At 38.2% G+C, this 12,467-nt stretch overlaps 1 protein-coding gene across 3 annotated transcripts in view; it reads right to left on the minus strand.

Moving 5' to 3' along the window:
* Mroh8 (maestro heat like repeat family member 8) overlaps positions 1–12,467 on the minus strand; it is a 61,413-nt gene that overhangs the window by 18,846 nt on the left and 30,100 nt on the right. For all 3 annotated transcript variants that reach the window (XM_076851823.1, XM_076851824.1, XM_076851822.1), the window contains exons 10-13: positions 11,598–11,716; positions 9,924–10,076; positions 7,691–7,851; positions 3,368–3,503 (exon numbers count right to left, since the gene is read on the minus strand). In XM_076851823.1, the coding sequence (XP_076707938.1) occupies positions 3,368–3,503; positions 7,691–7,851; positions 9,924–10,076; positions 11,598–11,716 (569 nt within the window). The remainder of the gene's footprint in view (positions 1–3,367; positions 3,504–7,690; positions 7,852–9,923; positions 10,077–11,597; positions 11,717–12,467) is intronic.

Below are 12,467 nucleotides of genomic sequence, written 5' to 3' on the forward strand. Positions count from 1 at the left end.
TTAAATGAAAGTTCATCAATGTCTTTTTTTTAAGAGAGAGAGAGAGAGAGAGAGAGAGAGAATTTTAATATTTATTTTTTTTTTAGTTTTTGGTGGACACAACATCTTTGTTTGTATGTGGTGCTGAGGATCGAACCTCAGCTGCAAGCATACCAGGCGAGCGCGCTACCGCTTGAGCCACATCCCCAGCCCAACACACTATAATTAAAATGCCTAATATACAGAACAAGAATAGAATTTTAAAAGCCTCAAGAGAAAAACATCAGGTCCCATTTTTGAGGCAAGCCAATAAGAACTACTTCCAATTTCTCAGCACAAACTTTGAAAGCCAGGATGGCTTGGAATGATGGGTTCCAAGTTTGGAAAGAAAATAACTGTCAACCAAGATTGCTACATTCAGGAAAATTATCATTCAGAATTCGAAGTGGAGGGGCTGGGGTTGTGACTCAGTGGGGAGAGCGCTTGCCTAGCATGCATGAAGCACTGGGTTCAATGCTCAGCACCACATACAAATAAATAAAATAAAGGTATAAATAAAATAAAGGTATCAACAACTTAAAAAAAAATTTTTAAAAAAATCGAAGTGGAAATAAAAACCTTCTAAGATAAGCAGAAACTAAAAGAATTCATGACTAATAAGCCAACACTACTTAAGTACTCCATGCAGAAGAAATTGAAAACATCCCAGAGTTTAAAAATTTCATTTGAAGAGTAGCTAAGCAAATGAGAAACATGACCAAATTAGATATTAGAAATAAATTAAAGTGGGCTGGGGATGTGGCTCAAGCGGTAGTGTGCTCGCCTGGCATGCATGCATGCGTGCTGCCCGGGTTCGATCCTCAGCACCACATACAAACAAAGATGTTGTGCCCGCCGAAAACTAAAAAATAAATATTAAAACTCTCTCTCTCTTTAAAAAAAAATACATTAAAAAAATTCTCTCTCTCTCTTTGAAAAAAAAAGAAAAGAAAAGAAATAAATTAAAGTGACAGGAATTAGTAAACCTCTCTCTATAATAGTAATGAATATACACGGTCTCAATTCTCCAATTAAAAGACATAGGGCTGGTAGAATGGATTGAAAAACAAGACCCAACTATATGCTGTTTGCAAGAGACTCACTTTACAAGCAAAGGCAGTCACACAGGTTGAAAGTAAAAGGATGGAAATTTATATACCATGCAATAATGAGGCCAGAAAACATGCAGGAATAGCTACTCCCATATCAAACAAAGCAGACTTCCAAACAAAAATAATCAGAGAGACAAAGGTCATTTCATACTGATAAAGAGAACAATCCAACAAGAAGATAAAATGACAGTAAATATTGATGCCCCAAACATTGGTGCACCTAATTACATAAATTAAAACTCAGATAAATCCCAGTACAATAATACTGAATCATTTCAACACACATCTCTCACCAATATATAGGTTATTCAGACATAAACTCAGGAAAGACTCTTTGGACCTGAAAGATATTATAAATCAAATGGACTTAGCAGACATTTATCTATTCATCCTTAAAGAAATATAAAATATGACATTTGCAGGAAAACGGAACTAGAGACCATCATGTTAAGTGAAATAAACCATACTCAAAAGGTCAAGGGTCATACATTTTCTAGTGGAAGCTAGAGAAGAAAAAGGAAGAGAAAGGTGGAAGGAAGGGGGTCTCATGAAAATTAATCTGTAGAGTAGAGGATGGGAACCAGGGAAAGGGAGAAAGGGAAGGAAAGGGGAAACACTGGAGAATGATATCAGCCAAATTATATTGTTATTTTATAATCATGTACAAATATCTGACAACAAATCCCATCATTATGTACAACTATAATGCACCAATAAAAAAAATAAAAAAGAAAAAATGGCTATCCAGTCAGAAAAGGATAGGAGTAGTTCATACATTGTTAATTTTTTTTAAAAAGTCATCAGTGTGTGTAATATGATCATATTAATATATATGTACATATATATAATTTTATTGACTGATTATATGATACAATATATACATTTATCTGTCCTAACTTCTAATACTATACCAAAATGACATATAGGAATTTTTAAAAAGGCATAAGTCCATAAGAAGAGAGAAAAGAAAAGAAAAGACAATAGCAGATTACAAATGTTGAATTATGAAAGCAAAAAGTCATAATGATAATTTAGATCAGAGAAAGGTAAAAACTGGTAGGGGAGGAAATGTAGTAAAAAGTATATGCTAAAAGAAGGGAAGCTATGCATGTGTAGAAGCCAGGGATTTTGGGGAACTCTGTACTTTTTGCTCAATTTTGCTGTGAACATGAAACACTTTAAAAAGTAACATATATTTAAAGGAAAAAATGGGGAAAAAGTTTATCAAATATACATAAAAATGTTTAAATATGTATAAATAGTTCTAGAAAGTTTATTTTTAGGGAAATGGCACAGACATGAGCCAAGAATAGTTTTACCTTTTTTTTGGAACCAGAAATTTAACCCAGGGTCACTTAACCACACATCTCCAGCCCATTATAAATTTTTTTATTTTAAGACAGGTCTTGCTGAGTCCCTTAGGGCCTCTCTAAGTTGCTGAGGCTCAACTTGAACTTGCAATCCTCCTGTCTCAGCTTCTTGAGTCCCTAGGATAATAAAACATTAGTGCACTATCTGCCTCCCCGCTTTTATTTTTGAGACAGGATTTCACTATGTAGCCCAATTTTGCTTAGAACTCCTAGGCTCCCCAGTTTTGCTTTGAACTCCTGGGCTCCTGCCTCAGCTTTCAGAGCAGCTAGGATTTCAGGTGCATACCAAAGTACCTGGTTCAAGATTTTATATTTTTAAAAGGATTATTATTTTAAAAAAGACAAAGACTATATAGACTATAGAGACTATTATGTGGTCTGAAGAGCCTAGAATATTTACCATCAATCCTTGTTAACCACTGCTCAAGGGGACCTTTGCTTTCTTTTTCATCTGACTATCTATTTATTGAGGTGCTGGGGATAGAACCCAAGGCCTCACTCATGCTAGGTACTACCACTATCACTGAGCTATACCCCAGCCCAAGCTTTCTATTTTATACACTTTCATATTATTTAACAATTTTCACAAAGTTGTATTACTCTTTCACTATAATGATAAATATTTTTAAAGATAAATTTTTTAAAAAAAGATTGAAGCAGGAATGTTTTAAATATATTAAACCATACCAATTCCTACACTCTCCCAGCTCTCTCCATATTAACCTGGGTAGAGGCACTGTAGATATAAAATGGATGACAAAAACCATCTGTGAGAGGGACTAAAAATAACATTCTCTGAGTGAGGTTGGTCACCCTGGAGGGAAGCCTGGTGGGCACAAGTTAGTGGGGAAGAGCTCAGTGACTTACAGCAACAGCCACATAAGCCATCTTCTCCTGGGTGGGCACCATATGGCATTTCTGCAGCTTCCTCAGGAGTCTCCACAGGATCCAGGTTGTGCTGGGCAGCTCTGCCTCCAGGGTTCTCCACAACTCAGTCAGATACCTAGAAACCCCAGAATAAGAAGGTTCAGGAAAGTGGCTTATCCCAGACCTATCATGACTACCATCTTTCTGGAGTTTCTGGGATCCAATCTATAAGACGGTTTCCTCTCTGCTTACTTCCTCAGTACATCAAAGGCATCTGAGTACATAATAGGTAACTTCCAGGGTTTGATTGAATCAAGTTCCCTTTGCCTGGGCACAGACTTCAAGGCCATTCATAAACTGGTCCTCACCTAACTTTCAGTACCTCTATGTCCCCCCCATCACATACTCTGGGCTCTAGCCACCTGCACCATTCACCTTTGCCAAACAAACTGTGGACTTTGAAAACCTCTACCTTTGCTTATAGCATTTTCTTAAACCGGAAGACCCTTCCCCAAATTCTCCTCTGCCCATCACCCCTTCAAGGTCCAGCTCCAGTGTCACCTCTTCTGTGTATCTTTGCTACTTCTTCACCATGTCTCTCATGAGAGTTTCCATAACCCTTTTTTTGTTTGTTTGTTTGGTACTAGAGATTGAAACCAGGGGTGCTTTATTACTGAGCTACATTCCAGCCCTTTTTAAAATTTTTTAGAATCTTGAGACAGAGTCTTGCTAAGTTGCTTAGGGTCTTGCTAAGTTGCTGAGTCTGACCTTGCATTTGTGATCTTGCCTCAGACTTCCAAATTGCTGGGATTACAGAGTGCACCACCATGCCTGGCCCCATGACACTCTTCTCCTTTCTAGAGGTTGCCTCAGTCTCACATGTGCCATTGTCAGTTCTCTATGTGTGTGTCTATCTGAAGGAAGAGATTATGTCCGCCCTTCTAGAGATCCCTAAGGACCTAGCACAATGACAGATATTCAAAGGCACATCTATTCAATACAGTCTGTGGTCCTCAAATTGGCTAAGGTCAAGCCCTAAAATAAAGCTTTGATCCTACTTAGAAGAAATCTTTTTTTATTTTATTATTATTTTTTTTAGTTTAGCCACTTTCCTGAACCTTCTTATTTTTTTTATGTGGTGCTGAGGATCAAACCCAGCACCTTGCACATGCTAGGCGAGTGCTCTACCACCGAGCCACAACCCTAGCCCCAGATGTTGGGAAAAACATATAACGGCAGCAGCACCCACGAGAAAAACCCTAACATGGTGTCTAACGACCCTCTTTCTCCTCTTTCTTTCACTGGCACGAAACGTTCCCGCTGGCGCCAATGTTCAAACCCTGCTGGTGGGAAGCCTTAGCCCCAATAAGAATTAACTTCTTGGGCTCCAGAACTGACAAATGGAAGAGCTTGCCAATAAACAAAAGGGCGACCTGTTATCTACCTCAGCCCTGCTACCTCTCCTTAGTCCTATATAAACACACAGCCTTTGGTAATAAAGTGGGAACCTCTTTGGTGATCTGTGTTGTGTGGTGAGGAGTCTTCCAGTCTTACACCATAAATTTTTTTTTTTTTTATATTTTTTAGCTGTTGATGGACCTTTATTTCATTTATTTATTTATATGTGGTGCTGAGAATCTAACCCAGAGCCTCATACATGCTAGGCAAGTGCACTACCACTGAGCCACAACCCCAGCCCAGAAGAAATCTTTTCTTTCTTTCTTTTTTTTTTAAAGAAAGCGTGAGAGAGGAGAGAGAGAGAGAGAGAATTTTTAATATTTATTTTTTAGTTATCGGCAGATACAACATCTTTGTTTGTATGTGGTGCTGAGGATCGAACCCGGGCCGCACGCATGCCAGGCGAGCGCGCTACCGCTTGAGCCACATCCCCAGCCCAGAAATCTTTTCTTAAGGAAAAGTAATATGTAATAATTTTCAAAAAGATTACCAATTTGAAATTACAGCTATGGCCATCCTGCACAATACAGAGACCTCAACTTATAAAAAAAATTCTTTATTATTATAGGGCCTGAGTTATATAAACATTGTGCAAGTGATGGGAGAGAGATTACTCTCGCTTTTAAAGGGAGTTACTCATGCTTTTAAACTTTTTTTTTTTTTTTTAACCTTTTTCTGGTGCTACGGATCAAACCCAGGGCCTTGGACATGCTAGGCAACCCACTCTGTCATTAAACTACAGGCCCCCTTGACCCAATCCATTCTTCACCTATTTTTAGAATCTATCTAGGCATTTTTGTACTACAGACAGGGTTTTTTCAAGTATGCTCTTCCAACTACCTACATGAGACTCTTTTAAAACTTGAGAGCATTGGAGACTATCTAAACATTTCACTCCCTACTTTAGTAATTCTACTCTCTGAATAACAAAGCATCAAGGTCCTAAAGACTCCTGAAGGGAAGACTAGAAAGGAAATGGGGATAATGAAAAGCCTCATGGCTGAGAAAATAAGTAGATGGTAGAATATGAATGTTCATCCTGGGAAGATGTTAAGAAATTCCTTTGTTTACTCACAGTATGATATTTTCTCTGAATTACTGAAAAACTAAATAAAATGCTTTGAGAAACTATTTCTTGTGAAAGAATTGCTCTCAAATGCTTTTGGTTCACTGCACATTTCTAAGAGTGCTATGAGTGCGTCTAAATTAGAAAACACAGTCTTTAAGCCAATGATTCACAGAAGTTAATGTGGAAAAAATATCATCTGGGGAATTTGTTAAAAATATGGAGGGATAGCTGGGTATAGTGACACATGCCTGTAATCCCAGACACTTGGGAGGCTAAAGCAGGAGAATCACAAGTTCAAGGCCAGCCTCAGCAACTTAGAGAGGCCCTAAGCATCTTAGCAAAACCCTGTCTCAAAATAAAAAATAAAATGGGTTGGGGAGGTGGCTTAGAGGTTAAGCCCCCTGGGTTCAATCCCTGATACAAAAAAAAAAAAAAAAAAGGAAGAGAAAAGAAGAGAAAAAGGACTAAAAAAAAATAAAAAGAGGTCTGGGGATATAGCTCAGTTGGTAGAGTGCTTGCCTCACATGCATAAGGCCCTGGGTTCAATCCCCAGCACCAAAAACAAACAAACAAACAAATAAATAAATAAATAAAATAAAAAAGAGGGAGCTCTGTGGTAGAGGGTTGGCTTAGAGTGTGCAGGCCTGGGTTGAATCCCCTGCACTATAAGAACAACAACAAAAAAGCAAAAGCCAAACAAACAAACAAAAATAAATAGCTGATCGTGATTCCCTGCTTGTGGGCATCTTTGGAAACTGCCAGGTGCCTCTAATAGAAAACTGTCCAGCTCAAAAACCTATTTTGTCTATTTATCTCTATAATTGAATTTTTCTCTATGTATATATTTATACCTTCTTTAAAAGTATCTATTTATTTACTTACTTATTTTGGGGTGAAATCATTCTGTAAGTGAATTGCCAACATCATTTTTCATCCTTCAATAATTTCAGACTCTATCTTCTGACAGAAAGCACATAATTCCACTTAACCATAATATCATTTCACACCTAAGCAAATTATATTAATTTACTAATCTAGTGTAGAGGCCATATTTACATTTTCTCCAAATTTTCTTTTATGGCTTTTGTTTTTGATCCAGGATCCAATCAAGGTCATATAATACATTGGGTTATGTTGCTTTAGTATCTTTTTATCTAGAATGGTGCCTCTATCATTTTTTTCTTTCATGACATTAACTTTTTTTGGGGGGGGAGTACAGGGGATCAAACCCAGGGGCATTTAACCACTGAGCCACATCCCAAGCCCTTTTTATTTTTTATTTTGAGACAGAGTCTCACTAAGTTGCTTAGGGATTCACTATATTACTGAGGTGGCTTTGAACTTGTGATCCTTTTGCCTCAGGCCCCAAGTTGCTAGGATTACAAGCATACACCACCACACCCAGTTTTTTTTTTTTAAATATTTTAATATTTATTTTTTAGCTTTTGGCGGACACAACATCTTTGTTTGTATGTGGTGCTGAGCATCGAACCCGGGCCGCACGCATGCCAGGCGAGTGCGCTACCGCTTGAGCCACATCCCCAGCCCCACACCCAGTTTTGACATTAACCTTTTTTGTAGAGTCCAATCTAATTATAGAATGCTCTTCATTCTGGCTTTTTTGAAATTATCTTACATTTATGCATTATAGTCTGATTTATCTCCCAGGTAACTGTCTATATCTTACCTTCTCTACAAGAGAATCCTTAGATTTTTGAGGGCAACCCCAGTTTCAAAATACTTATGATATGCTACATACCCCAATTTAGTGTGGAGGCTGTACAGGGTGCTGTTACCTGTCATATGGTATTGGATGACACAGAAGGTGGCTAAGTACTATATCTGTGTACTTGGGCCTGGAGATAAACAAACTCACAGTACTTATGACTTGTTGTCGGACTCTAGGCTGGCTGATTATGGATAGCCGGGCACATATAATTCCCATAATTTCTGGTACCTGAAAAAAAAAAGAAATTACTAATATCACTGAGACCTTAACCTTGTGGGATACTGATGGTTACTGGGGTACTGTGGCCATTTCTGAAAGGTAGCTAGGAAGTGACTTTGAAACAAAATAATCTTATGAAAAAGTTTAAAATCAAAACTATTTAAAGTATATCTGTATGTAAGAATTTGTAAGGCTGCATATACAATGTTATTAGTGTGTCTGAGTGATAGGATATTAATTGGATATTAATTTTACTTTTTGCTTATCTATTTTTTTCTAATTTTCTCTCAGTGATTTCATATTGGTTTTATAATAAAACTAAGATACGTGTTGCAAGAAAGCTGTTTTTTTCCACTCTGACTGATTATGGCAGGGGTTCTTACCCACCTTCCTCTCAGATATGTCTGTCCATCCAGGTCAAGGAAGCAGGACTACTCTTCCCATCCAGACCCCTGACTTCAGGTCTCTGTGGAACTGTCAGGTCCTCAGAGAGGCTGTCCTCAACAACCTTGCACCAGATGGCTGTCACCTCCATCACCAGTCACCAGAAACTGGTGTAGGATGGGCATATGATGCAGTTCTGGCCATTGAAACATGAGGGAAAAAATCTATCCGGGGCTTTTATGAAAGATTTTCCTCGCTAAATAAGGGACAAAGAGGAAAGCAGCATGTTTCTTCTTTCTGGATAGTCTTAACCTGCTCATGAAGTCTGACATCACTGTGACCACCTTATGACCACATGAACGGGAAAAACAGAAAGATGGAAAAGTCCTTGGGTCTTTGCCTGAACACTGTTGAGTCCCAGAAATTATGCTGTGTTCAGACTTCTCCAGGATAATACATCCTCTGGTGAAGTCTCCACAGTGGGTCTTCAATTTGCCACTGAGAGCACCTTCATGATCCTAGTGCCATCTCTCCCTGCTTCCTCAGACTGCTCTTTGTGCCTCTGAGGAATTTTGTCCCATCATTCCAGCTGAGGAACACCTATAAAAACTTAAATATGTTACATATAATTATGTAACATATTATGTATTTAATATTAATAATAAGAGTAAAATTATAATAATTATAACATAATACTATACATAAGCTGTAGATTGATTTCCAACCTATCTTAATGCACATGTATCAATTGTGTTGAAATATTCATGGAATTGAAAACTTGTGATTTCATTGGTTAATAGGTTAAAATATAGGTTTTCATCATTTTAAAATTGTTTTATTATTTTATTTTTGTGGTGTGGAGGGCTTGAAACTAAGGCTTCGTACATGCTAGGCAAGTACTCTACCACTGAGCTATCCCCTAGTCTCTATTTTTTCCTTTTATCAAAGCACAACATGCATACAATCTAAAACTCCAGTGGTCCCTTGTGTCTTTCCTCCCTATTTCCCATGTCTACCCTCCAGAGACAGCTGCTTTTATCACTTTCATTATGTTCTTCTGTATTTTAGATGATGTAGATGATTTCTTTTTCCTTATTTTCTTATTTCTTGATGTATCAACTTTAGATACATCTAGATAAATTCTCTTGATTTTAGGCTAAGTCTGCCTTTTTCTAAGGTCACTTATGGATTTTTTTTAATTACATAAGAGCAATTAAATTTTATCTCCCCAGAAAAATCCTTTTCTGGACCACACCTTAATTTTAAAAATCTCTCTGAGTAGTTTTATTTTGTGGGGAGGTGAGGGTGGGGGTACTGGGGACTGAACTTGGGGGCACTCAACCACTGAGCCACATCCTCTGCTCTATTTTTGTGTATTTTATTTAGAGACAGGATCTCACTGAGTTGCTTAGTGCCTAGCTTTTGCTGAGGCTTTGAACTCATAATCTTCCTACTTCAGCCTCCTGAGCCACTGGGATTACAGGCATGCATTACAGTGCTGGGCTCCCCCACCTAGTTTTGACACAGGTATTGTTTAGAATATGCTTAATGAATGAAGGAATATTTGTAAGCAAATGGATTAAGGCTTTGATCCTGTCTGCACCAGCAGTTGTTTGCAGTTAAACAGGCACAGAAGAGATCTTGGAGCTGTAGAAGTGGAGAGGTTTTGCTGGTGTTTCACACCACTGAACTTTTACCTTCTCAAATCGGGACTCTGCATTTTTCACCAAAGTCATTAGCAACTCTCCTGCTGCCTGCTGGGTGTAGGGATGTCTCAGATTTTTGAGACCATCCAATGTGGTCATTATGAACTGGCAGAGTTCATCTGAATTGAGGAAAACTTCAAAAACCTGAAATAATTTAGGAAAAAATGAACTTCCAGTAAATATGGTATGACAGACCAAGAACAAAGACAGGATTCTAAGTTAACAATCAGAGAAATGTACAAAGATGTACCAGACTGTTTACTTCCATCTTGTTTACAAAAATGAGAAATGACCCAAATGTGACCCAAATATCTACAGCTAGTGTCAGTGCAGGACTTTTACTGCTCTGGCTTTTATAAAGCAGCTTTATTTGGAGATCCTCAGAAAGTGACACTTCCTAGGAGCAGAACTAAAGAAAAGCCCTAAGGTCTGACAGCTGATAGTGTCCCAGGCCAACTAAAATGCCCCACCAGGAGACACTGAACTTCTCATTGCCTGGACAGTATGTAAAGTCCTTCACTTGATCACACAAGGAACCAGCTACTGGACACTTACTATGCGACAGGCCATAAGCCAAGCATGTTCCACACTGTATTTCATTCAACCCTCACAGCAACTGAGTCATCCCAACTTTTTCAGATCCCCATTGTATAAAAGAGGAATGGATGCACAAGAGATTAAATTACCTGATACCTTTGACCCTAAATGAGTAAGATCTGTTTTCTTTTTTCCCTAATTCCTAACATACCTGGTAGGCACATTGGATGCATAAATATTTGTTCTTACAATAATGAATACCTGCATTAATTAACAAGTGTGTGGTTCACTGACTCAACCACGCCCTTGCAGCTCCTTCTTGTGACAAAGATTCACATGTGTAAGCAGCTGGCAATATGTGGAGGCAGAACTAGTCCTAAGAGAAATCCAAACTGAAGCAGGCCAGAGACCCCTCCCCCAGAAGACCCTTACTAAGCAGAAACCCCCACCATATTGTTACATATAGGTTCCTTTTCTTCTCAGAAAGCTTTTTACACAGGATGCCAGGAAAAACAAAAAACAAAAATAAAAACTTCTACAGAAAGCATTGTGATTGGTAGTTTCCTCTTTTTATAAATGCCAGGTTTGCAGAAACAAACAAATAAACTTATGAAACCACTGTCTGGTCTACAGGATGGAACAAAAATCACTTTCTGAGAACTCAAAGAAAAAAAAATTGCTTTTATGTAAATCCTCCAAACCCCTCCCACTGGATAAAAGGTTCAAAGAATTTCTAAAATCTTGGTCCAGAGAATAATTTAGGCAATAGCCCTCTGAACCAACCACAGTCAATAAACCTGCTTCCTGAAAATTTCTCAGGTGTCTAGTTTCTTCTGTCCTACTTTAAAACAGTGATACTGGCCTCACTGACAGGTTGACCTGCACCACTAAACTAAGAGGACAGGTATATAAGAGTTAGAAACATGATGTCTCCTCTCCAAACTATGGGATGTTAAGAGAACATGTTCCCCAAGCAGCTGGTATGTTTAGTTTTATAAGAAAATACCAGAACTTTTTCCAAAGTGGTTTTTACCATTTCACACAGTAAAATGGAAATCATGTACAAAGAAACAAGACCTCTGGTCACTTTTCTTCTTGGCCAACACTTCAAGTTGCCATTCTGATTACCTGGGCAATTTTGAAGGGATAACGGTAGAACCGTTTAATATTGTAGAGCTCCAGGAAGTCACGACACCTTTTCAATGCTTTTCTCAAATTTTGGTGGTTTTTCTTGTCATGAGTAACATCTAAGAAGAAAGTATGAAATATTATTACTCTTTGGATTCTTTCTTTATTCTAGATTTTACACGTTGGGTGCATCTCTACTTTGGATTCCAAGATCTCACTGAACAAAAATGAAAAATGCCTAGGGGTGGGGCATGTGCCAATCTGAAGGCTGATTTGCTTGCCCTTCCTTGTATAGCAATAAATAAAAAGGGCCAAAGGAAAAAGAAAAGGGCTTTTTGTAAGAGCAGAGTTTTTGAGTGATTTATGAGTTCAGATAGGGCATGCTACTATGTTTCACCATTGGTGAGGAATTTTGAAGGGTCTCCTTTGAAGCTTAGGTCCCAAGAAAAGATTTTTTTTTTCCTTTTTTGTACAAGGGATTGAACCAAGGAACACTTTACTACTGAGCCACATCTCCAGCCCTTTTTAATATTTTATTTAGAGACAGGACCTTGCTAAATTGCTAAGGCTAGCTTTGAACTTGTGATCCTCCTGCCTCACATCCAGAGCCGCTAGATTACAGGTGTGCACAGCCCCCCCCCCAAAAAAAAAATTGGCAATTCCAATATCGGAAGTCTTTATTAGTCTAGTTCTTTTTTTTTTTTTTTTTTTTTTGTGTGTGTGTGTGTGTGTGTGTGTGCTAGGGACTGAACCCAGGGGTGCTCTACCACTGGGTTACATTCAGCCCCTTTTATTTTTTATTTTGAGACAGGGTCTCACTAAGTTTCTTGTTAAATTGCTGATACAGGTTTACAACTTGCTCCGATCTCA

The sequence above is a fragment of the Callospermophilus lateralis genome, chromosome 3, assembly GCF_048772815.1.
Source record: "Callospermophilus lateralis isolate mCalLat2 chromosome 3, mCalLat2.hap1, whole genome shotgun sequence".
NCBI classification, from domain to species: Eukaryota; Metazoa; Chordata; class Mammalia; order Rodentia; family Sciuridae; genus Callospermophilus; species Callospermophilus lateralis.